Below are 26,398 nucleotides of genomic sequence, written 5' to 3'. Positions count from 1 at the left end.
CCTGCCAAGCTGACCAAAGTTAAGAATCATCCTACTTCTTTATCTCTCCCGCAAGCTCCAGCTCCTCTCCCAAAGAAGGGTAATTCTCACAGGACAGGACAACACCTAATTGATCGCTGACATGCAGTGTTGAGCTTTGAGATCAGGATTGCATAAGCTTCCCTTGATGTGAAGATGTTGGAATGTTTTGGTGTATCTTGGCCCACCAATGCCTGAGGCCTGGTCTACACTAGGAGTTTATGTCGAATTTAGCACCGTTACATCGAATTAACTCTGCACCCGTCCACACCACGAAGCTATTTAGTTCGACATAGAGGTCTCTTAAATTCGACTTCTGTACTCCTCCCCAACGAGGGGAGTAGCGCTAAATTCGACATGGCCATGTCGAATTAGGCTAGGTGTGGATGGAAATCGACGGTAATAGCTCCGGGAGCTATCCCACAGTGCACCACTCTGTTGACGCTCTGGACAGCAGTCCGAGCTTGGATGCTCTGACCAGCCACACAGGAAAAGCCCCGGGAAAATTTGAATTCCTTTTCCTGTCTGGGCAGTTTGAATCTCATTTCCTGTTTGGACATCGTGGCGAGCTCAGCAGCACTGGCAACGATGCAGAGCTCTCCAGCAGAGATGGCCATGCAATCTCAGAATAGAAAGAGGGCCCCAGCATGGACTGATCGGGAAGTCTTGGATCTGATCGCTGTGTGGGGCGATGAGTCCGTGCTTTCCGAGCTGCGATCGAAAAGACGGAATGCAAAGATCTACGAGAAGATCTCTAAAGCCATGGCAGAGAGAGGATACAGCCGGGATGCAGCGCAGTGCCGCGTGAAAATCAAGGAGCTGAGACAAGGCTACCAGAAGACCAAAGAGGCAAACGGACGCTCCGGAACCCAGCCCCAGACATCCCGTTTCTACGAGGCACTGCATTCCATCCTAGGTGCGGCCGCCACCACTACCCCACTACTGACCGTGGACTCTGATGATGGGATATTGTCGACGGCCGGTTCCTCGGACATGTTAGCGGACGGGGAAGATGAGGAAGGAGATGAGGAGGACGAGGCAGTCGACAGCGCTTACAACGCTGATTTCCCAGACAGCCAGAATCTCTTCATCACCCTTACAGAGATCCCCTACCAACTGTCCCCAGGCGTTAACCCGGAGCCAGAATCAGGGGAAGGATCAGTCAGTAAGTGTTTTAAACATGTAAACATTTATTTTTAACAGAACAGGAATATTAACAATATTAACAATGGGTTTTTCATGATTACTTTCCCCTAGGCGCTTAACGTTTCAGTCCTTGGCAGTGCAACTACTGAAAAAAAATCTAACAATGTCCGGTTTAGCATGATTGTTTTGCCCTAGGCGCTCTACTGTTTAGTCTCTGCCAGTGCAGCTACAATAAAATCCGGTCTATATGTCCGGGGATAGAGCAGAAATCCTCCTGGGACATCTCCACGAAGCTCTCCTGGAGGTAATTGGAAAGCCTTTGCATCAGGTTCCTGGGGAGAGCGGCCTTATTGGGTCCTCCATGGTAGGAAACGTTTCCACGCCAGGAGACAAGCAAGTACTCGGGGATCATTGCCTTGCAGAGCATGGCGGCATACGGCCCTGGTCTTTGCAGGCTTTCCCGAAGCATCCGTTCTTTCTCCGTCTCTGAAATCTTCATCAGAGTGATGTCGCTCATGGTGACCTGCTTTGAATTAGGTAGGGGAATGTTAGTATTGGGACTGCTTGCCTCTTCCTTTACAGAACTGTAACCGGCGGTTTAGAGCCACGCGGTGGAGGCGGGAGAGGAGCAGCATACAGGGATCTTTCCCTGGGACAGCCGCGAGGGGGTGGGACAGGGGCAGAGTTCATGCTTGCCGGATTGCTGGCAGCAGGGACTGGCATTGCTTTGAATGTGAAAGGAGGCCAGTGCTATTATTAAAGTTTTAAGCAGCCACAAGTCTACGGCTTACCATGTCAGCCTGTTACCCAAATTCCGCTGTCCTGTCCCGCTTGTCTGATCTGCACTGCAAGACCCCAGGCACTGAATGCGAAGGCCGAAAATTCGACCTTGTCCTGAGTGCGCATGTGATAGGTGCTGTGCATGGTCTTGTTCACAGAGAAAGACTATGTTCTTTGTTCACCCAAAAAATTATCTTTCTGAGGAATTCACTCCCTTTTTCCCATCCCACAGCTGCGACTGTCTCCCGAACTACCCTGGCATCACACTCCCAGAGGCTAGCGCAGATTAGGCGTAGGAAGAAGAGGACACGGGAGGACATGTTCTCGGAATTTATGGGCTGCTCCCGAGCCCAGGCAGCCCAGCAGACCCAGTGGAGGGAGAACTTGTCCCAAATGCACCGATCACACATGGAACGGGAGGAGAGGTGGCGGCAGGAAGACCAGCAGGCGACTCAAACGCTGCTTGGACTAATGAGGGAGCAAACGGACACGCTCCGGCGCCTTGTGGATGTTCTGCAGGACCGGAGGCAGGAGGACAGAGCCCCGCTGCAGTCTATATCTAACCGCCCTCCCCCGCCACAAAGTCCCATACCCCCCTCACCCAAAGTCCCAAGAAGGAGGGGTGGCAGAGTCCGTGAAAACTCTCACTCCACCCCTGCAGACTGCTCAAGTACCAGAAGGCTCTCATTCCCCAAAATTTGATAAGTCCTTTCCTTCCCGCCTCACCCAAGCCCCCGTCCCAGTTTCATCCCCCAGTTTCATGTGTAGTTGTTAATAAAAAATACATTTCTGTTAATTACTGTTTCCATCATGTTCTTTTAGAGGAGTCTGTTTGAAGGGGGGGAAGGGGGCTGGTAATTGGACAGGACAGTCACCTTTACCAGGGTACAGACATGGGGGCAGGTTCAGCAGCAGGGCACACACACATTGCATTCACTAGTTACCCTGGTCAGTCTGGGAGGTGGTTTTCATGTTCTGTGGAGAGGGGGGGGGTGGTATGTGACTTTGTGGCGGGGGAGGGCGGTTAGAGATCTTATGCAGCGGTCCTTATCCTGGATCACAGAGCCACGCAGCAGGGGATCTGTAACCGTCCTCCCCCTGCCACAAAGTCACATAGCCCCCACACACAGAGTCCCGAACAGGAGGGGTGGCAGGCTCCGTTGAAACAACCAGTCCACCAGTGCGGAGCCTGTCATTCCTGGAGTTTAGAAGCGTCCTTTGCATCACTACACTACACCCGCTCCCCACCACAGTCTGCGTCCCAGGTTCAACACTTTCCCGCGAAAAGAGTAATAAAGAAAACGGTGTTCATTAACAAATTTCAAGTGATTTTATTTTTAAACGTGTGTTGGAAGGGGGGGAATGGGGTGAACGGGGTATGTAACTGGAGAGGATAGTGAACATTTACTGGGTAAAGAAACGGGGGCAGGTTCAGCTTCTCTGTAAACAAACTTAATAGTCACAGGTTACCCTGCTCACTCAGGAACCTAGCTTTCAAAGCCTCCTGGATGCACAGCGCGTCCCGCTGGATTCTTCTAATCGCCCGGCTGTCTGGCTGGGCGTAATCAGCAGCCAGGCTATTTGCCTCAACCTCCCACCCCGCCATAAAGGTCTCCCCCTTGCTCTCACACAGATTGTGGAGCACACAGCAAGCTGCAATAACAATGGGGATATTGGTTTCGCTGAGATCAGAGCGAGTCAGTAAGGTTCTCCATCTCCCCTTGAGACGTCCAAAAGCACACTCCACCACCATTCTGCACTTGCTCAGCCGGTAGTTGAAGAGTTCTTTTTCAGTGTCCAGGGCGCCTGTATAGGGCTTCATGAGCCAGGGCATTAGCGGGTAGGCTGGGTCCCCGAGGATGACTATAGGCATCTCCACATCCCCAAGAGTTATTTTGTGGTCCGGGAAGTAAATACCTTCCTGCAGCCGTCTAAACAGACCAGAGTTCCTGAAAACACGAGCGTCATGAACCTTGCCCGGCCATCCGACGTTGATGTTTGTAAAACGTCCCCTATGGTCCACCAGTGCTTGCAGCACCATTGAAAAGTAGCCCTTTCGGTTAATGTACTGGCTGGCCTGGTGGTCCGGTCCCAGGATAGGGATGTGAGTTCCATCTATAGCCCCACCGCAGTTTGGGAATCCCATCGCGACGAAGCCATCTATGATGACCTGCACGTTTCCCAGGGTCACTGCCTTTGAGAGCAGTAGCTCAACGATTGCGTTGGCTACTTGCATCACAACAACCCCCACGGTAGATTTGCCCACGCCAAAGTGGTTCGCGACTGACCGGTAGCTGTCCGGCGTTGCAAGCTTGCAGAGGGCTATGGCCACTCGCTTCTGGACAGTCAGGGCTGCTCGCATCCGGGTGTCCTTGCGCTTCAGGGCAGGGGACAGCAACTCACAAAGTTCAAGGAAAGTTCCCTTACGCATGCAAAAGTTTCGCAGCCACTGTGATTCATCCCAGACCTGCAGCACTATGCGGTCCCACCAGTCCGTGCTTGTTTCCCGGGCCCAGAATCGCCGTTCCACAACATCAACATGACCCATTGCCACCATGATGTCCTCGGCGCAGGGTCCCGTGCTTTGTGACAGGTCTGTGCCACTCTCAGACTTCAGGTCCTCACCGCGCTGCCGTAGCCTCCTCGCCCGATTTCTCAGCATCTGCCTCTGGGAAAGGTGGATGATAAGGTGCGAGGTGTTGACAACGGCCATAACTGCAGCGATGGTCGCAGCGGGCTCCATGCTCGCAGTGCTGTGGCGTCCGCGCTGTCACTGACCAGAAAAGTGCGCGAACTGATTTCCCGCCGGCGCTTTCAGGGAGGGAGGGCGGGAGTGACGGTTGTATGACGACAGTTACCCAAAACCACCCTCGACACATTTTTTTCCCCAGAAGGCATTGGGGGCTCGACCCAGAATTCCAATGGGCAGCGGGGACTGCGGGAACTGTGGGATAGCTGCCCACAGTGCACCGCTTCCAATGTCGACGCTTGCCCCGTTAGTGTGGACTCACAAAGTCGAATTACTGTCCTTAGTGTGGACACACACGTTCGACTTTGTAATATCGATTCCACATATTCGATTTAAGTAAAATCGAACTACTCTCGTAGTGTAGACATACCCTAATATAGATTAGGCAGACCTTGAGTTAAGGTAGCAGTTGTTGATTTAGATGTTATCTCTTTGGAACCTAATCCTGCTCCAGTCAAATTGCTAATTATGTAGAGGACCAGTGGGGATTGTGGATCGCTATAAATAAATAGATAAGATCTCATCATTTAAAACTCCAACTTTAAATGACTCTGAACTGTCAAGTTGTGCACGTCACCAGGCTATGTAACCATGTGTTCCTACACTTTTATGCTTGGCCTACCTCCTCCACTCCCTCCAATTTCTTATATTTTGTATTACATTTTATTGTAAACTCTGGGATGGAGGGTGTGTCTTCCTATAGGTTTGTACAACCCCTCACTCAATGGGACTTGGATCTTGATTGGGGTCTCTGGACAGTACTGTAATACTGCTGCTAATTGTTATTAATAATAGCAAATCTCTCGTGCACTGACTTGAGGGGGCAGGACCACGCCCTTGGTATCTTTTTTTGCTGTAATTAAAAATACGTTCTTGCTATTTACTGTTTAGTCTTAATGGTAAATTAGGAACTGACAGGTTTTTTTAAACCTGTATTCATGTTTCTGTTTTCACACAGAGTTGTTATTGATGGGTATCCTGTAACAAGAAAACAAGTAAGCATCTTGGAAACAATGAGAATAATTCCAGTGAAAATCTTTGAGTTACAAGTGGATGCAAAGGAGCTTTTTAGAAGAGCACTGATAGACAAGGAAAGCACTGACAGGTAGCAATGCTAACAAAGAGTGATGATTTTATCCACGTAAATCTTATCATCTCTCTCAAGTATCGATTTAAGTACTCATATGTCCCTCATCAAAATAGTATCTGAGTACTGCTGAAAGTGACTACCAAAAACTGTATTTGCTAGCCTTGATACTGGATTTTATTATTCACCCACAAAAGAGTTATTAGTGTCAGTGAAACTGATACTTAACTGACTCTAACATTATCTATCTCTTTTCCTTGAGTAAGAGTTCTAATTATAGGCCTTTTTAAAGGTCAGGAGTAATGTTTCATTTCTCCAAAGTACAGTGCACAAATTATTTATCTAAACCAGTGTTTCTCAACTTATTACACATTGTGGGCCCACAATGTGTAACCTGGGCCACAGGGGCCAGGTGGCAGGGCAGTGGCAGCCTGGACCCCACTCCCCCCGCCCTGTGGGCCAGCGACCCTGGGAGCCAGGCGGTTACCCCGATCCCGGAACTCACATAGGGTTGCCAACTTTCTAATCGCACAAACCCAAACACCCTTGCCCCACCCCCTGCCCCGCCCCTTCCCTAAGGCTCCTAGGCCAATGGGAACTGCAGAGTCAGTGCTCAGGGAGGAGCAGCACACGGAGACCCCCTGCCCCCTCCCAGGGGCCGCGAAACATGCTGGCCGCTTCTGGGAGCGGCGTGGGGCCACGGCAGGCAGGGAGCCTCCACTTGATTGCTCAGAATTGTGTAATGATAAGAACGAAAGACAATTTTTTCTGTATTAATGACAATACGATTCTTGATAACAGAGCTGTATTTCCTCAACAGTGCTCTATAGTTTCAATAAGCGTAATTAAAAAAATATTGATAGTGAACTCTAATGTATAAATTTTGACATTCAATCAGATAATCATCATCAGTGAAAATATATATTTTGTATGTTTTTGATTCTTCTTATGTCAACGCTGTTTCTTAAATCATTGCTATTTTTTATTTTCTTCAGTCCACCTTATCCTATACATGACAGCTCACAGATTCTAGCTATTCAGAACTCCTGCTATAAAAAGCAAATTGATGCTATTAGGACTTACTATGAGAAGGAACATCAGAACTGGTGTGTGGTTGATGCATTCCGCAGCAAGTGGTGGGTCTGGAACAAAATATTTGAGGAAGTTCAGGTGATCATTAAACAGATCCAGACATATTTGGAAAGAATAAGAGAAGGTAAAAGAAGAATTGCTGTTTAAAAATAGTGCTTGCTGCTTTGTAATTGTAATTTAAGGAACCCATTGTGTCACATTTAGATTCAATTTTAATTTGCTTCAAATTATCCAAAGCAATAAAGCCCAGGCAAAAACATTTTAAGCTGGATTTAAGTTTCAGAGCACATTTCAGTTACTTAGTAGTAATAAAAGTCTTCAAGAAAATAGTACTGATAAAAAAATCTAATATCTTGACTACACTGGGAAAATGCATCATGTCAGAAACTAATAAATGTTATCTAATGTGATGCAAAACACAACTTGCATAGATAGAGGCTGAACATGTTAGTTGGTCATGGTTAATGCTATTGGTTTTAAACATGAGTCTCTTGTCTACACCATTTTACATTACGTTAACAAAGAGCTTGTCTACATGGTGAAGTAATGCACTCTACAGGGGTGTATTTCTAAAGCCTACTAATGAGTTATGCATTAATTGGTCCATGTAGATCCTGCTGGTGCACACTAAAAGTTCCCTAGTGCGCTTTAACACGCACAACACTATGTTAAAGTGCTCTAGGGGACGAGGTAAGCAGTCATGGAGTAAGAGGAAATGGCCTCCCATGGATCAGTAACTGGTTAAGAGATCGGAAACAAAGGGTAGGAATAAATGGTCAGTTTTCACAATGGAAAGAGCTAAATAGCGGGGTCCCCCAAAGATCTGTATTGGGACTTGTGCTATCCAACATAATCGTAAATGATCTGGAAAAGGGGGTAAACAGTGAGGTGGCAACGTTTACAGATGATACTAAATTACTCAAGATAGTTAAGTCCAAAGCTGATTGTGAAGAGTTACAAAGGGATCTTACAAAACTAGGTGACTGGGCAACAAAATGACTGATGAAATTCAATGTTGATAAGTGCAAAATAATGCACATTGGAAAAAATCATCCCAACTATACATATAAAATGATGGGGTCTAAATTAGCTGTTACCACTCAAAAAAGAGATCTTGGAGTCATCATGGATAATTCTCTGAAAATATCTGCTGACTGCTGCAGCAGTCAAAAAAAGCTAACAGAATATTAGGAACCATTAGGAAAGGGGATCAATAATAAAACAGAAAATATCATAATGCCACTATTTAAATCCATGCGATTCTTGTCATCCCATCTAAAAAAAAGATTTACTAGAGTTGGAACAGGTAAAGACAAGGGCAACAAAAATGATTAGTTTGGAGTATGGAACAGTTTCCATATGAGGAGAGATTAAAAAGCCTGGGATTGTTCAGTTTCAAAAAGAAGAGACTAAAGGGGGATATGATAGAGATCTATAAAATCATGAATAGTATGGAGAAAATGAATAGGGAAGTATTATTTATCCCTTCACATAACACAAGAAATAGGGGTAATGAAATTAATAAGCGGCAGGTTTAAAACAAACAGAAGGATGTACTTCTTCTCACATCGTACAGTCAACCTGTGGAACTCTCAGTGGATGTTGTGAAGTATAACTGGGTTCAGAAAAGAATTAGGCAAATTCGTGATCCATCAATGGCTATTAGCCAAGATGGTCAAGGACGCAAACTCATGTACCAGGTGTCCCTCCTTAAACCAATGCAATTTAATGTGTGGATGTTCTAAAATCAATTTAAACCTGAATTATATCTGTTTAGTTTGCACCTTAAAATTTACTAATGCAAGCTAAACTGCTATTACTGGTTTTAAACTGCTATAAGTATGTCCACAAAAAGAGTGTGCATCAATTTAAGTAAATAAGTTCTTAAACCACTTTAAGTTAAACTGGTGCATCTTCTCTGTGTAGACAAGCCCTATGATGCATTTTTCCAGTGTAGACAAGGTCTAAGGACTTGTCCCCACCTTGCCACAAACTAAAAGTTTGTGTAGACAAGCCTTAAGAGACCCCCTGTCTCGCCTTGTGACAGATTATCACAGCTGAGGTCAGCAGAGTTGGTTGAGGTGGAGCCCAGTTGATATGAAAGGGAGTTGCTATTAAGATGTTCTCCAGTAGGACTCCTTAGCACCTTTTGGAATTTGCTTCCTCACCCTTCACTCCTTGGTTCAAAGTAGCCTGAGTTTGCTGACCTTCAGTTTCCTTCCCAAATCCTCAAAAATTTCCTCTTTAGGTTGTTAGGTAGTGCAGTAGAATCTGTTCGGGGGTTGAAGTTTTGTTTATACTTTTGTGGTTGCCAGAGTATTGTATAGTGGAAGGCACTGGAAGAGACCTTTTACTCTACTTGTATATTTGAAATACTTATTAAGGATACTCAGCCTACGACTGATGCTTTGTTTTATAAACTGGTATAAATAAAAATACATTTATAAACACAGAAAATTCAGAATTAAGGTTAATCTTACAAGGTTTGTTTTTTGCAGTGTTGTTGTAGCCGTGTTGGTCCCAGGATATTAGAGAGACAAAGTGAATGAGGCAATATCTTTCATTGGACCAACTTGTATTTGTGAAAGAGAGCTACACAGCTTTCAAGCTACACAGACGTCCTGAAGAAGAGCTGTGTAGCTTGAAAATTTGTCCTTCACCTACAGAAGCTGATCCAATAAAAGATAGTACATCACCTACCATGTCTCTCTAAGGTTTTGGTTTTTTACCGAGTGTACACTCAACCTGAACAAAATTTTTGTTTGTCTGGGAATTAGTGAGGTTGGAAAGCAAGGAACTAGGAGTCATAGGAAGGCAGGAAACAGAAGCTTTACTTGGTCCTTGGCTCCTTAGCAGTCCTCTGTGAGTTAGATACCTCAGATTCCTCAGGATCCATAGGTTGATTCCTCTTCTCCTACCAGCTAATAAGGATTCTGTTGCTATCTGCCACTCTGTGAAGGCATTACAGATTCTGCTACTGTGAAGTACAGAAGCATCTTGCATTTTGCCAGAGGATGGAATTTGATAACAAAGTGTCTCTGCAAGTCCTGCCTCCACTCCCTGGCTTCTTCATGGAAGAAGCCTGAGTGGATGGGCGGGGTGAATGGGAGTGCTTACTATTTGGGAGTGTAGTGAGTACATTGATTCTATTGTAGTGGTTTTTAAAGACTCCATGAATACAAAGCATCCATATACAATCTTCACACTTTTATTAAGTTTAAATACATGAATAAATAAATCCATGGCCTCTGAGGGGACAATCCCATTTAGAGAAATCTGCTGGCAATAGGGAGGATAAGAGCTGGTGCCTGAGATCCAGGAACACAGAAGCAGAGGCAGATATTTTCTCTTCTTCCAAATGTAACTGGGGTGAGGGGTGTAAGTGGCGAACTAACATAATATGCATTGATTTGCTATTAGTATGAGTACATAACAAATGTTACTTGAATTGGTTTGTTGTTCTGTGGGGACCAAATTGCTATTCTTTGGGGATCAACTACAGTCCTGGCATAAACTGACACATTTTAATTGTTGAGTTATCTTACACCAGGGTTGAGTTTGGCCACAACTATCCTTGAGGATGGTGCAATGTAAGTTAGAATGCTTGTGGAGGAAAGACATGCTGCCTTATTTTACACCCTCCTTTTGCTTCTCCTGTTACAGCCCTCATATTGACAGCCGAACTTCAATCTTCTAAACTTCAGTCATAACCCAAATAATATTTAATTCCTCTTTAATCTATAATTTGAACATCAGGCTTTTAAAATATAAATTGGATTTTCTTAGATATTTTATTCCAAAAGATCTTGGATAACTCTGTTAGCTAGACCCTCAAGTTTGTAAGACTGGGGTGAATAAATGAGAGTTTTTATCACATTCTAATTTAAACTCATTCTCATTCATGTCAAGAAATCAAATAACAATTGAAATGTTCCTTTGCATCAGAGGAATGAAACAGTACACCTGTAATGCTAAACTACCTCAAAGAAAGCTGACTAATAAATTAATCATAAGTAGGAACCTGCAACATTAGCTATTGTATTTCTTAAGTAATTGCTAAAGAAAAGATTACCAACATAAATTAATAAAATATTTTGCAACCTAGTTACTTTAATAATCAAATTATTTATAAAGATTGCCAGTTTGTGATTCTCATCATTGAGTATAAGCGTTACATTTCCACAAAGTATATAATCCTCAAAAACTGCAACATTTTGTACTGCATGTGAAAAATGTTTAAATGTTACAAAATAACATTTTATTCTATTATCGACAGGGAAAGCAGCCAGTATTGCTGATTTATGTATCACACCCCAAGAGCTGCAGTCTCGGCTGGGAGAGTTTGGACAATATTGTCCTGTCAGCCTCGCAAAAAAGGGTGAACTGGTTGACTGCTCTGTAACCTCATCATTGCAGTCTGCAGCAGAGTTTCGAGGACACTATTACAAAATGGCTTCACAGGCGGAATTGAATGTGCGTATCCAAGGGGCTCAATGGCTTCAGCAAGGGTGGGATAGGATGAAGGGTAGCTTAACTAGGAGCAGGTACTGCACCTGTGAAAGGTAGGGAAGTAGCAGCAAGAAAGAGCAGCAGAGTCAGAATGCAATAAGCCACATCTCGTGTAGCTTGTATAATGTTTATATAATGCTATGTTTCTTTCGTAATACAAATGTTTATTTTCTCTTACTACAGGAATTCTTGAATGCACCAGAGTTGTATGTGCCACCATTAGCACCTCATCCTCTTCCCTCACCAGATATGCTACCAAAGAAACTGACAATGGCAGAAGTGAAGGCCTTATTCCCTAAAAAGGCTGAAATGCAAGGATACTGTCCAGTCACTTACCTAGATGGAAAACAAAGGTAAATCCTTATATTTCCCAGAATATTTATTTAAAAAAAGAAGGACCCTGACAAAGTACTGCTTTTCTCTTTTCAACAGAAACAACAATTACAATTCTTTACATTGTGCCCTTGCAAAACTTTTGTAAAATAAACTTTTGAAACCCACTTGGCTTCGGGCTTCATTATGAACCTGAAACATTGAAGAGATTACATAAAACATGAAGCGGGCTAAACCAGCATAGATTTGTGTTCCCCAAAAAAACAGAGTTCCTACTCCTGTTTTTCGCTACTGTCTAATGGGGTCCAGTAGCCTTCCATCCTTCATTCCTTCTGATATTTTCACAGGGCAGCCTGTGAGACTGCTCCAGTCTTTTTCTTCTATGGTGGGTGAATGGGCAGCCAGTAGGCCATCTCTCCTCTCCTCAAGATCTATAAGTGTCTTTTAGGGACTGGTGACATGACTGGTCCTTTTGCTTTCTGCAGTAGTGGTAGTTAAAAAGTCTGCTGCTTTAGCTGCTGTTGATGCCACATTAGCCCTTATTCTGAGGCTGAAAGATATCCTACTAATTTGAAATTCTGTTAACATGAGTGTGCTCTGAAGTATTTCTAATGAGCAGAATGAGGCCAGCCAATAGTGCATCCTCAAGAGGATCAGCTTCTACACACCTCCAGCAGACAAAGCAGGTGGAGAGCAAACAGGTTTGTTATCCCTGCAAAGATCTTTCCTGGAGCTAAGGACCAGACCTACTAACAGGCCCCCTGAAACAAGTAGGGAAGAGAGTTGACCAGATGGCTACCTCTTGAAGACTTTGGGGGATAGATTGGGGGAGGTTCTTATTCTGTACGCTCTTTGAAGCTGGGACTGTTTCTTCTTTTGTATCTTGTACAGTGCGAAGCATATTATTGTCCCTTAATACATAATAGATAAGGCTAAGATTATGTCATGGAGGTCATGGAATCCGTGACTTCCAGTGTCCTCTGACATTTTCCGCTTCAACCCCGGGCTGGCGGGGCTGTAGCTGTCAGCCAGCAGCGGGGTCCCGGAGCTCTCAGCTGCCACAGGCAGCGGGGCCCACTGCAGCTCCCAGCAACTGTGGGGGCAGGGCTGCAGCTCCCAGCCACTGCAGGCGGTGCGGGGGACCCCGGGGCTCTCAGCCACTGTGGGCAGTGGGGGGAGGACCCTTGAACTCCTAGATATCGTGGGGGGCAGGACTCCTCTCCCCCCAGCCACCACATGGGGCCCCCACAGATCCCAGCTGCTGCGGGCGGCAGTGGGAACCTCGGCACTCTCAGCCACCCTAGTGGCAGGGGGACCATGGATCTCTGAGCCACCAAGGGTGCCTGGGGAACCCAAGAGCAGCAGCAATGGTGGGTGCTGGACCCCCTCCTCCCCATTTTGTCACAGTTATTTCTAGTAAAAGTCAGGGACAGGTCTTCCGTGAATTTTTGGTTATTGCCAGTGACCTATCTCTGACTTTTACTAAAAATAACCATGACAGAATCTTAACCTTAATAATAGATCACATAGGACTCCCTCCCCTACCTTCTCTAAAGATGGCTAAAAATAAGGGTGAGCTTGAGCCTTTTGGAGGGGAGTAGGTCCTGTGAGGAGAGGATCTCTGTAGCCTTATTTTTGATTGTGACAAAACTTGCATGGTTTGAATGGTTTCAACCAAGATTTACTTTGGGTTTTCAAGTTGTTAATTATTCAAAATGGCACCCAAATCTCAGACATTCTAAGAAGATACAAATTAAGCCACCAGTATCACACAGTAAGGCCACAAAGCTCTCCTAAAAAGGTATCTGGGCATTCACTCGTGGGGAAATCCCTGGTTGGGATAGAGCTAGCATAGCCAGCTCTAGACCACCCCTTCTCAGCTTCAAAAATACTCATCCAGAGAAACAGTCCCTGTAGGAGGCTGTTTACAGGCAAGTCTAGAGTAGGGCACATGTTCCTTATTGAGGCAATGTACCCGATTCAAATTGTGAGCTATGAGTAGCTCTGTCAGTCACGTGATGGGAGCATGAACTATCATACCCAGTTGTTTTTGTAATTAGTAGAGCTATTAGATCAGAACAGTCCTAATTTTTAATGTATTTAAATAGCACAAGTGATGCTTCATATTCCTTGTAGATATATACTTGTTTCTTATTCTGTCTTTTGAGATACGAAGCCTTGGTACCTGGCACCATTGAGTATGCTGTGGAATATCGAGATAAGCTATATATTTTTGAAAGTGAAGAAAAACTCCAGAAGTTTATGAGGTGAATTTATTAACTTTTATTTTAACTTTTAATCATTTCATATTTTCTGTCTTGAAAGCACTTAACTTCTGTGTTTTAGGTTACCAGAAAAGTACTGGAATCAGAAGCTTCCACATAAACTCCCTCCGATAAAGGAACCAGTTCTACTTACTGCTCTTCCCCTGACTGGATATCTTGAACAGGCTAGTTTTTGCTTCTTTAATTTAAATTAAATTTAAGCTACAATATAGGATCATACTGTTTCTTCTGATTTTTGCTTTTTATTTTAAAATGTATTAGTAATCTTGATTTTATTAATAGAAATTCAATAAAGATCATGGTAATATATGTACTTACAGTTAAGGGAGGATACTACTGGTAGTTTAAAAAATGGCAGCTGTTTGAAGCTATTCGGAGATTTGTAATCTTAAAGCAGTCCTGGGGAAGATTAATTAATGGGCAGAATCCAGGTGAGGTGATCAAAGATACATGATAAACTGCAGAACAATGTAATAAAATTTATCCCAAGGTTCCTCCATTTATCTTATGGCTCTCTAATTTATCACAGAGTTATACTACTACATACATAGTGTTTTTGTGTAAAATACATATGGAGCTAATATGCATGCCCATTCAATTTGTCAGAGGCCTATGACCATATCATCTGTCCCCCAATCCATCTTTGCATCCACTAATCCATTGTAGGTGGGATGTGCAGGTGGTATAAAGCTGACCTTTGTACTGCTCTAATATTGGTGCTGCTTTGTGCATAGAGAGCGGCTGTAACTTAAGCCAGCCTTTAATGATGATGGAGGACCAAGGATACAGAGGACAGGCATGGTATAGGGCATTCCTGTTTGTTGTTTTCGTTTTTATTGCAGTTGCACTTAGGGGTCTTAATCATAGCGTAGTGCTGTTTTGTACAAACGCATAACAGAAACATAGATCCTGCTCCCAGAAGCTTGCCTTCTTTTCCATGCTGTGTTGGCAACAAAGAGAGTATGTGACATAAGAATCTCTGTTTTGGCTCTGTGGCATTGGAGGATCACTCTTGTTCTGGGGTGATCCTCTGAAAGTTAAACTGGGTTCATGAGCTGAGTATGATGATAGTACAGTACAGCATGGAGTAGCTACACTGCACTGGCAGGTCTGGCCATGCATGCTCGTATACATATGTTTGCGCACACTCTCACATAAAACTTACATGGCGTTGCTAACAGTATGGCAACTTGCCATGGGAAAGTGTTATTAAAATAAATACTAAACAGGCATTTTATTTTCTATAACATATGGATGGAAAAGATAACTATTTACTCCTGTTGAAGTCAGTAACAAAACTCCCATTTATTTAGATGCTCAGACACCATGGTATATCAAAACTTATACAGATAGACAGCAGGATCAGGCCTTTAATGTATTTTTGGTATACTGTGTTCAAGTCCTTGCTACATGGCCTTCTTAAAACAATTTCTATTTCTTCAGGGGATAGCAACTGCTCTAATAAAAGCTATGAATGAAGTGGGCTGTTTAAAGCCAAAGTTTCCGTTCTTAAGTGTAAAAAAAACTGCTCTGCTGTTTGTGGCCTATCATTTAAAAGGTATGGTAAAATGTGCTATAGTAATAGCATTAATTGAATAAATGGAATGAATTCTTTTATATAATATTTTTAGATAAAAATTCAATCACTGACTCATCTGATTTCCCCATTTTTCTGAAGTCTGATTCTTTAAAAAATAAATACTATATATAGCATAGTACATATAAACACGTTTTTGGCAAATATATAGGGCACCAAGGTGAAAGAGGTATTAATAGGCCCCCCAAAAAATATTGTGAGACTCTAATGTTACTTTAGCACCGTACTAGGGAAATTTCCCCCCCCCCCCAATTAACTAGTTTTAAAACACAACAAAAAAAATTGCTTTTAAAGCTAGCTGGAGCTATAGTGTAAGCCAGTCTTGGGCAACCTGGACCATTTTTAAAACTGGTTGGAGTCACTGTAATGGATTCAGGTACTGATCCACTAAATTAGATCTAGTTATGATACAAGAAGCTGCATCAGTAACTTTCTAGGGAAGGACACAGGTCAAATGTACATGATGATATAATTAGATCTTTTAGCAGCCTTTACCATAGTCAAGTGTTGTTGACCTGCTAGCTTGTTTGTGAGGTCACTGGGGAAAATTTCAAAATGTATGGGTAAGGCTGTGAGTCTGTCACGGAGGTCACGGATTCCGTGACTTTCCAGGACCTCCCATGACTTCCACAGCTGCAGCGGCCAGTGTGGCTGACCCCAGGGTCACCCAAGCAGCTGGCCCCAGGGCCAGCTGCACCAGCTGCTCCTCGGGTGGCCTCAGGCAGCTGGCTCCAGGGCTGCCTGAGCAGCAGCAGTCTCGGGGGTGGCCCTGGAGCATTGGTCCCAGGGGCCACCCCAGAGGTTGTCGGAGCAGTGGTCCCCGGGGGCCTCAGAGCAGTGAGTGGTATGGGGCAGTCAACCCCAGGGTCCCCCGCTGCCCCGAACAGCAGCACTCCAGGGCCCTAGGAGCAGCTAAGATTTAGTCAGGGGTATTTATAGTAATAGTCATGGACAGGTCACGGGCCATGAATTTTTGTTTATTGCCAATGACTTTTACTAAAAATACCCATGACTAAATCTTACCCTTACTTATGGGCTGTTATACTACCTGTATGCTGATGATTTTCAGTTCTGCATCTCATTCTTATTGAACCTACGTTATTTAGGATCTCCTTACTTTCCCAGTAGATAGATAAATACAGTCCTTAATGAAAGTTAGCTGACTTAAACTCAGTTCATAGAAGATTGAAGTGATACTTGTTGATAGAATAAAACATCTTTTGGAATTGACAGGTGTAAGGACTGGTTTCGCCACTTAGGGAGTATGCCCAAATTTTGTCTCAGTTGTTCATGTCAGCTTATTATTTGACTCTTCACTGCTCCTGGATACACAGGTGACTAGGGTGGCCTAAAGAACTTTTCATCTGTAGCCATCCCAGAGAGGGCAAGCTCTCCTCTCCAGTGTATTCAGGAGTCTAACATCTCCCTGGTTTGTGACTGAGCTTTCTATGCAGATATAGGAGGCAGTTCAGTGTTGTTGCTAGGGGACTCTGGGCAAGACCACATCCTTTACTTCCACTCACCAGAAGTCTTGCCTGTGATAGAGTAATATGTTCAGTGGTTCAGCTCTCCCCTGCCTTTTGTTATTTTTAACCTCTTGCTTTACATGGGTTTTTTTGGGTTTTTTTAGGTAACGGCAAGTTTATCTTCTCTATCAGGTTCTTCACGTACTTTGTGTCTCTGTGGAGCTTTCAGAGCACTGAGGTCTTCTCTAATAGATTAATTAATAGTTTACTAGTCCCAGTCAGGGAGCCAATCTTGTAAAACTTTCTTGGCCACCTGGATAAAATTCTTCTTGTGCATGGATAACTAGCTTGACCCTAGAAATCCTAGAATCCTAGACATCTATGGTTATCCAGAACTGGATAGAATTGCATCTCAAATCTGGGTAAATCTGGTGGGTTTTTTTTTTTTTTTGAAGATGTAGTGGTGGTTCCAATGAGAAGGCAAGGACACGTCTTGACCCTCAGGAGTGTGCAATGAGCTGGAACAACAGAATCCCTGATCAACCACCCATGAGCCTCAAGCGCAATTAGATGCCTTATCACTAGTTTGGAGAGCCCTGTGACTATCATCCCAGAGTGGGACCTGCATTTGGTCTTACAGACTCTTGCTTCATCATTTTTCAGTTCTTCTTTGAGTGATTGCACATGTGCATTCCACTCTTGGTGTCTGTGCACCCAGCACATGGGCATTGGAAACTTTTTCCCTCTGTGGTACCCATTTGGTGTCTTGAGCTCCCACTCCTGACACATGCCACTTTGTGAAGGTATGAAGGGCAGAGCCATCCTTAGTCCCCCTCAGTTCCTTCTTACTGCCCACAATTTATGTTGGAACTCTGTTCTATGCTGGAACAATTCTTCTCTCAGCCTTTGTGAAACATAGTGTATATATATTGTTAGTCTAGTTCTTAGTGTTAAAAAAACATTTTTTTTTTGGATTTGTCATTTCCCCGTTTGGGGTCTTTCTATTCATGGTACCAAGGTGTGCCCTGGTCACCGGGTGCTTTTTACTCCAGGCCTATGCCAGTTAGCAACCTGCACAATACCTTCCTAGCGTGAAGGTACCCATGAACACTGGGGTGCCAGAGTTCAAGCCTAGGATGAAGAAGGATAGGAAGGCCAGGCTGTAATTCCTGCTGATGGAAGTGGTGCTCAGCCCACAGTCAGAGTCATCCCAGTCTGACCCAGTGCTGAGTGCTGCAGCTTCAGTGAGAGGTGCAGTTCCTGTGTTAGCAGAATCCCGGCACCATTCTCCCTTGCCTACACTGAGGAAAAAGTACAAGGCTTCCAGGGGAAGATCTCCAGCCTCTAAGTCTGGTAAGATGGTCAAGGAGTTGAATAGAGTGCACCTGAACCCTAAGCACTCCTCCAAATGTCTGCCTAAATCAGCACAGTCGGTTCCAGCACCACAAGGGGCATTGTCGAGGCATCATCAACTTCTTCGGCACCGCAACAAAAGACCATCTCAGTGCCAACTACTCCAGAGGTGTTTGCAGTGGCAAGGAACTTTAATTGTCTTTCTGTGCTGGTGTCCCTGTCCTTACAAGAGTCTGGTCCCCCAGCAAAGCTGCCAGTGATTCCAACACCAGTACCGCAGTTGCCCACTTCCCAGACAGGCAGTCTCTCAGTGCCATCCCAGGGGAAGCCTGCTATGATGGCATTACTCTGCCCATCACCTGGCTCATAGCGCAAGTCCCCAAAACCAACAGGATAGGCTCTGCCATGGTCAGAGGAAAGGGAATTCTCCTTGTCAGATCAGGGGTGGTGTCATATGTGTCTCAACCCTTAAGCAGGACCTGCTGGTCTTTGCCCAGATCCTCTCTTCCTACTTACCAGCAATGGCACCTCCCATGGGAATATGGCCAGGATAATGGAGCCCTGCCCCATTTCAGTGGCCATTTTGGAACCCATGGGGGTTTCCCACAACATTCAGCTCTTCTCTACACTGTGTATACTCAATGCTCTCATTTAGAAGCTCCATCTCCAGAGTTTGGTACCGGGCCTGGTACTGAGCATCAGGAAGAGGCTCCAGTGCCAGAGCAACAGCCCGCAGAGGAGATTCTACCTCTCCCACTCTTGGCTTCCTCTTTGTCTTCACCAGATGATGCTGTTTTGTCTGGAACAGCATCGCAGGGTGGATACACCCCATCTCAAGGTATCATGTCTTGGGAAAGCAAAATGGGGGTGGGGGGTTGATGACTCAAATGCCTAGTAGCTAGCGTCGTTACAGCTGCCCTTGCCTTCTGGGCAGCGCAGCCAAGCAGTCCCAGCTGGGCCAGTGTGGGGTAGATACACCCCATAACAAACAATTTCACCTCCTCCTAATGACTTTTAAGTTTATCAGGAGTTGCTAAAGAGAGTGGCTGAAGACTTAGGTGTGTACAGGTTGATGAGGTCAGGGAATCTTCACATCACCTGGTTGACTTTTTATCATTGGTGTTTCCCTCTAAGGTAGCTCTGCAGTAACAAGTTAATAGTAGAGCCTATAAAGGCTCTGTGGCTGGCTCCTTCACTGCCTTCCACCTCAAAAAGGGCAGAAAGAAAACATGATGTGCCTTATCAAGGTTTTGAATATCTCTATACTCACCTGCCACCAGGCTCATTAGTCATGAGAGCAGCTAATGAGAGAGTGTGTGTCAAGGGCATCAGGCTGCCACCCCCAACAAAAAGGACACTAAAAAGATGAATGTATTTGGCAGAAAAAATTATTCAAAGGGGAGTTTGCAGCTGTATATCACTAACCAACAGGTTCTACTGGGACTGTATGATTTTAATTTATGGGGCTCCATGGAAAAGTTCAAAGAGCTACTTCCAAAGAACACAAGACAGGAGTTCTCTTCCCTAGTCAATGAGGGCAGACTAGTCACGAGAACATCACTGCAGGCGGGGCTGGACGCAGCAGACTTGGCAGCTAGAACCATGCCTTCTGCAGTGGCCATGAGTAGATCATCCTGGCTACGGTCTTCTGATCTTCCCTGTGAAGTACAGAGCACTATCTAGGATAGGGATCGGCAACCTTTGGCATGCGGCCCGCCACGGTAAGCCCCCTGGTGGGCCAGGCCGGTTTGTTTACTTGCCGCGTCCGAGGTTCGGCCGATCGCAGCTCCCACTGTCTGCGGTTCACCGCTCCAGGCCAATGGGGGCTGCGGGAAGCGGCGGCCAGCACATCCCTCGGCCCCTCGGTTCTCTTTGGGAAATATGGTCACCCTCCTGCTCCCAGCCGCCGTGGGCAGTGGGGTAACCCTCAGGCTCCCAGCCACCATGGTGATGGGGGAAACCATGGAGCCGCAGCAGCAAAAGTCGCAGACAGGTCATGGCTTATGTGAATTTTTGTTTATTGCCCATGATCTGTCCATGACTTTTACTAAAAATAACCATGACAAAATCTTACTTAGTTAGGCATAGGCCTCCCCATCCTGCTGCCCTAGCTCTGGGCCCCCTCAGGACACCTGGAACTGCAAAGCAGCCATTTTGATGGGCCAGCTGGAGTCAGCACATCAGTCTCCATCTCTCCAGACCCAAACCCCCTCCCCTTCGCAAACCATCTGTCCCGGATTACTTTGGACCAGTGGGTCTTGTGCATTGTGGAAGTGGGATATAATCACCAGTTTGCTTCTACCCCTCCCTCCCTCCCTCTTCAGGGACCACTCTCATGAGAAATACTTTGTCCAGGAAGTTCAATCATTCCTTCTTTTGGGAGCAAGAGACGAGGTTCCATATGGTCTCAGAGGGAAGGGGTTTTATTTCCTACATTCCTAATTCCAAAAGCATTATCTTAACAAATTCTTAAAAAGGATAAAGTTCCATATGGTCACCCTAGCTTGGATGCTGGGGACTGGTATGCCACCATCGACTTAAAAGATGCCTACTTCCATTTGGCAATCAGTGAAGCTCACAGGAAGTACCTCTGGTAAATCAAAACCATTACTAGTTCACTGTACTACCTTTTGGCCTGACAGCAGCTCCCAGGGTCTTTACAAAGGTCATAGCAGTTGTAGCTGAATTCCTTCGAAGATCAGGAGTACAAGTTTATCCCTGCCTAGACAACTGGCTTGTCAAGGGCCAGTCCAAACAGCAAGTGCAGAGCAGTGTTACCCTGAGTCAACAGTCAATGCTCAGTATTCAATGCTCTGGGACTGTTAATCAACACAGAAAAATCTCTCCTCTCCCCAGTCCAGAGAATAGAGTTTATAGGGGCTTGTGGGTAGGTGGCAGCATCTCCCACTTAGTGGTTAGGGCCCCAGGAGGCCATTACACTCAAGGGTTCATCTCTAGTGACATCCTTGTCTCGTGGGTGCAGTCCACAATTGGCAGCCCTGCCTAATGGGTTCAGTTCTTGAGTGGGGTAGGGGAACCCAGGCTCTCCCACTCCACCAGGTTCCGACCCAGGACCCTGGGAAGCTGGTTCAGCTTTGCCCACCTTGTGGTATCTTGTGCCAGCCTCAAGTCAACTTCCCTGGGTTACTTTATACCTCCCTCTGCATCCTAGCCGGCCACTGTCCATCCCTGGGGCATGATGCCTTCCAGACTTCCTGCCTTACTCCCAGTCTCTGGGAGCTGTAGCTCCCTCCCCCTCCATTCCCTGGCTGGGTGCAGGATCAGGTCACGTCCTTCTCTGGAGTTCCCAGAGCATGTCCGTCTCCCTGGCCTGCCAGCCCCCATTGAGCTATCTGGCTGCCTTTTAAATCCCACCTCCAACTCGAGCATGCAGGGCTGTGCTGGATTAAACTCAAGCCAGGGCCTTTCTTCCAGACTACAAATTCCAGGCAATTTGATCAACTGTCATAGGATTGAAGCCTCATCTGGTCTCAACAACACAAAACTGTTTGAGGCTTCTGGGTCACATGGCCTCTTGCATCTATGTGGTTCATCAAACTAGATTGCAATTCAGAATTCTGCAGGGCTGGCTGGCATCAGTCGACTTGCCAAGCCACCATCAAGCCAAGCCCTCACTACTCACCCAGCCACCATGGACTCCATGGTAAGAGTGCCCTCCCATGTCCTTGCCTTCCTTGATTGGTTGAAAGATGCAGCTAATGTGTGTGTAGGTGTTCCATTTGCCTGCCCACAACCAACTCTTATGCTAGTGACAGAAGCTTTGACCCTGAGATGGAGGACCCAGCTTGGTTTTCTACAGATGCAGAGTCTATGGTCCTCAGAGAACTTAGCTTTACACATCAGTGTCAGGAACTGAAAGCTGTCAGTCTGGCATGCCAAGTGTTTCTATCGCAGATCAGGGGAAGCAGGCTGTTACTCCTCACAGACAACATGGCAGCAATGTTTTACCTCAACAAGCAGTGGGGAGCCCACTCTTCTCCACTTTGTCAAGGAGCAACCCTACTCTGGGAGCTTTGTATTGCCAACTCAGTAGATCTAGAAGCATCTTACCGGCCGGGCATACAGAACGACCTAGCAGACCACCTGAGCAGATCATTGACAAGTCACCACATGAGGTCTCTTCGCTCAGATGTGGCCATACACATTTTCCAGCAGTTCGGTTTTCCCCCAGTAGACCTATTTGCGAAAAAATCTAACAGAAAATGTCAGCAGTTCTGCTCCCTATGGGGCCACAGTCCAGATTCCATGACAGAAGCCTTTTTACTGATGTGGTCAGGCACACTCCTCTATGCTTTTCTGCCAGTCCAATTCATTCACAGGTATTGCTAAAAATAAGACAGGACCAGGCCAGAGTCATACTTATAGCCCCAGCATGGGCCCATCAGCAATGGTTCTCCACTCTCCTGGAGCTGTCAGTGAAACCTCCAATTTCACTTCCATTGGACTTGGACCTAATCTCCAAGGATCATGGTTGCCTTCTATACCCGAGCCTACAATCCTTTCATTTAACTGTGAGGATGCTCTAAGGCTAGACACTAGGGAGCAGGCTTTCTCAAAAGGCATTCAAGAAATCATGCTACATAGTAGAAAGCCTTCTACAAGAGTGATTAAATGGAGGCATTTGTCCAACTGGTCTCATCAATATGGGGTATTATCATCCAATTATTCAATTCAACTTATTCTGGACTACTCATTATACCTAAATACCAAGGTTTGGTGGTTAGTTCCATCAAGATACATCTGGCTGCTATTTCAGCATTACATCCTATGGTGAACAATCGCTCTGTTTCTTCAGTGACATGTCCATGATATTTTAAAGGGCTTAGTCAAATTATACCCTCAAGTGCAATATCCTGTTCCCCCTAGAATCTAAACCTAGTTACTGTCAAGACTTATGGGTCCCCCATTTGAATAGTTGGCTACCTGCTCTCTGCTGCTTCTGTCAATGAAAGTGGCTTTTCTGGTGATCATTACTTCAGCTAGCAGAGTAAAGGTGTTATGGGTATTAATGTCAGGATCTCAGTCTTTTAAGGACAGTATTTGCATGCGCCCTCAACTGAAGTTCCTCCCAAAGATGGTTTCCTCTTTCCATGTCAACCAGCCAATTTATATGCCTATTCTCTGTCGCAAGCAGGATACAAGCCAGGAGGAAGAGCGTTTGCATACCTTGGACATCAAAAGAACCTTGGCATTTTACCTAGATAGAACCAGACACTTTCGTAAATCTTCCCAGCTGTTCATAGCAGTGGCTGACAAAGTAAGAGGTCAATCAGTCTCCACCCAGAGAATTTTTTCTTGGATCTCATCCTGTATACCTATATGCTCTGAATTGGCTAATATCACTCCGCTCATCAGAATCACAGCTTATTTGTTGAGGTCACAATCAAACTCAGTGGCCTTTTTGGCACAAGTTCCAGTTGCAGACATTTGTAAAGTGGCAATCTGGTGCTTGGTCCACATTTGCATCCCACTATGCTGTGGGTCAAGACACCACAGACGATGCTAGAGTGGGACGAGTTGTGCTCCCATTTTTCTTGAAATAGAATCCAATCCTATTTCCTGTTCTATGGCTTGTGAGTCACCAAGAGTGGAATGCACATGTGCAATCACTTGAAGAATTAAAAACAGTACTATCCTGTTCCATAACTGTTGTTCTTCAAGATGTGCTGAACATGTCCGTTCCCCGACTTTCCCTTCTATCCCTCTACATTGGAGTTATGGCAAGAAGGAACTGGGGCCAGGGGCTCTGCCCTTTTATACCTGCACACAGCAGCATGAGCCAGCTGGGGAAATTCAAGCTGCCCAACCGGTACTACGGAGGGAAAAAGTTTCTGACAGCTGGGCGCATGGACACCAAGAGTGGAAGGACATGTGCAACGTATCTCGAAGAACAACAATTAAGGAACAGGTTTGAAACTATTTTTATTATGACATGTTCTAATATTTATCTTTCTATCAAGACCTGTTTCCTTGTGACTATTAATTCAACAAGAAAAGTTTCAGAGCCTGCTGTGCTGTCAATGAAAGAATCATATAATATATTCTACAAAAACAAAGTGGTTTTCCTAATCCCCAAATGCTTTCTAATCAATACATTACATTTTCCACACTTCTCATGAAATTGTTGTACTATCTTTGTGTTCAAACCATTAACAACCTAAGGAGAATTTAGGGCACCATCTGGACATGTAAAGAGCCATGAAAATTGATCTCAAATGTACAGATTCATTTGCAGAATCAGCCTCAAGGTTCATTTACTTTCTCCCAAAGTGTATAGGCCTCCAAATTCTCCCTGGCCATGCGGATGAAGTGCTGAATTAACACTTTTGTAGCATCTGTTAAACAGTTCCAGGGATTCAACTTCATTCCACACACTCTGTAGCAGTTTTCTGGACAGAGCCTTGACTACTACAGAGGAGATATATAGAGTAGCCATTTGATCCTTGACCAATGCTTTTAACATTAAGTGCACCTCCTGTCCTCTTAAAATACATCCTTTGCGGGAAGGTGCTTTGTGCGTTGGTCCCATTGTAAATTTTTCTAGATCTTTTTTCTCAAGCAGTTTGGACTTCTGTCTTCCTCCCTTTTACCTACACTGTCTCTTTCCTTCATTCCTGTGCTTTACTATTTCACTGTTGTGCTTTAGTGCACATCAGTCACAGATTGTGGGAGATGCTGGGCTCCAGAATGGAAGTTTGGTACCTGATCATTTCTTTTCAGAACATCTGAAACAATCCACCCACGCTGGTGATTTACAAATAGGAAAACCAGAAGTAGAGTTTAGCCTAACGCATGCCCACACTGAAATGACATCTAGTTTGTCTACCAGTTTTGACTCTATTGTTAGATGTGATTTTAAAACAAAACCCTAAGTGTTTCTGTGGCTTTGGAAGCAATCTTCTGGTGGGCAGAAATAATAGGTATGGTCTCACTCAGAGTTCCCTAGTAACAGAGCTGAACTGCTTCCAATAACTGTGCAGAAAAGGCACTGCCTATAAATCACAGATTAGGAGAGATGTCACTCATGGAAAGGAAATGGTCAGGTTACCTCACCATAGTTATTCATGCCCACTAGCTTGACTGCTGTATTATGCTCTGCTTACAAATACACTTGAACATCACTCAGGGCTTCAGCTAGTGCCGCAGGCAGCTGCATACATTTTTAAGTAAGACAGATTGTTATAGCACGTAGCATAGTTCCCCATGCTGTCCAGTCCAGTTCTAGGCCCCATTCAAGATATCGATTATCATCTATACAGCACTGACTGGCCTGAGATTTGGCTGTCTTAAACCACCAGTTCCCCTATGCCTCATTACAATTACACTCAACAAGAATACTCTTGCTTTCTGTCACCATGGTTGAATACAAAATGTGGGGTGGAAGAAGTGGGGTTGGGGTATAAGGCCCTTGGCCCTGAAATTTGTTTCCACTTGGCTATTTAAGATGTATTTTTATATGCTTTTTTTTCATGAAAGACCAAAAAGCTGAGCACCCATGGCTATTTAAATTCAAGTTATGAATGCTCTGCACTTCTGAAAATCACATCCCAAACCTTTTTTTTTTTTTTTTTTTAATTCTGGGCATGTTGCCTTCGGATGTAGCCTGTGGTAGTGTTATCAGTAGTTGAGGTGGAAAGGTGTGGGTTTGATCTTTCTGTCTTTAATTTGTAATATGACTCCATATATCATGATGATTGCAATATAAATTTAAAAAGATAAATGTAACATGGCATTTTTTAATATACTTGATTTCTTGCAGCTTACAACCCCAGGAGCTCAGAATATGTACGAAAAAAGTACAAGAGGAAACTGGAGCAGTTCATAGATCACTGTGACCTCATCCCCTATTTGGGTACCAAAATGACGCGTAAATACAAAGAACCTCAAAATAGACCTATTGACTTTGATCACAAATTACGGATGTTTTTGTGTCTTAAAGATGTAGATCCAACCTCTGGTTAG

The 26,398-nt window shown here is 44.8% G+C and overlaps 1 protein-coding gene across 1 annotated transcript in view; it reads left to right on the top strand.

Moving 5' to 3' along the window:
- Positions 1-26,398, top strand: part of AK9 (adenylate kinase 9) — a 180,696-nt gene extending 154,298 nt beyond the window's left edge. The window contains exons 35-42 of the mRNA XM_065401415.1: positions 5,652-5,798; positions 6,776-6,996; positions 11,149-11,345; positions 11,565-11,734; positions 13,883-13,981; positions 14,061-14,163; positions 15,443-15,557; positions 26,196-26,398. Coding sequence (XP_065257487.1) covers positions 5,652-5,798; positions 6,776-6,996; positions 11,149-11,345; positions 11,565-11,734; positions 13,883-13,981; positions 14,061-14,163; positions 15,443-15,557; positions 26,196-26,398 — 1,255 coding nt within the window. The remainder of the gene's footprint in view (positions 1-5,651; positions 5,799-6,775; positions 6,997-11,148; positions 11,346-11,564; positions 11,735-13,882; positions 13,982-14,060; positions 14,164-15,442; positions 15,558-26,195) is intronic.

Source organism: Emys orbicularis, chromosome 3, assembly GCF_028017835.1.
Source record: "Emys orbicularis isolate rEmyOrb1 chromosome 3, rEmyOrb1.hap1, whole genome shotgun sequence".
Taxonomy (NCBI): Eukaryota; Metazoa; Chordata; order Testudines; family Emydidae; genus Emys; species Emys orbicularis.
The sequence above is the reverse complement of the archived record's forward strand: the minus strand, read 5'-3'. Positions and strand labels throughout refer to the sequence as shown.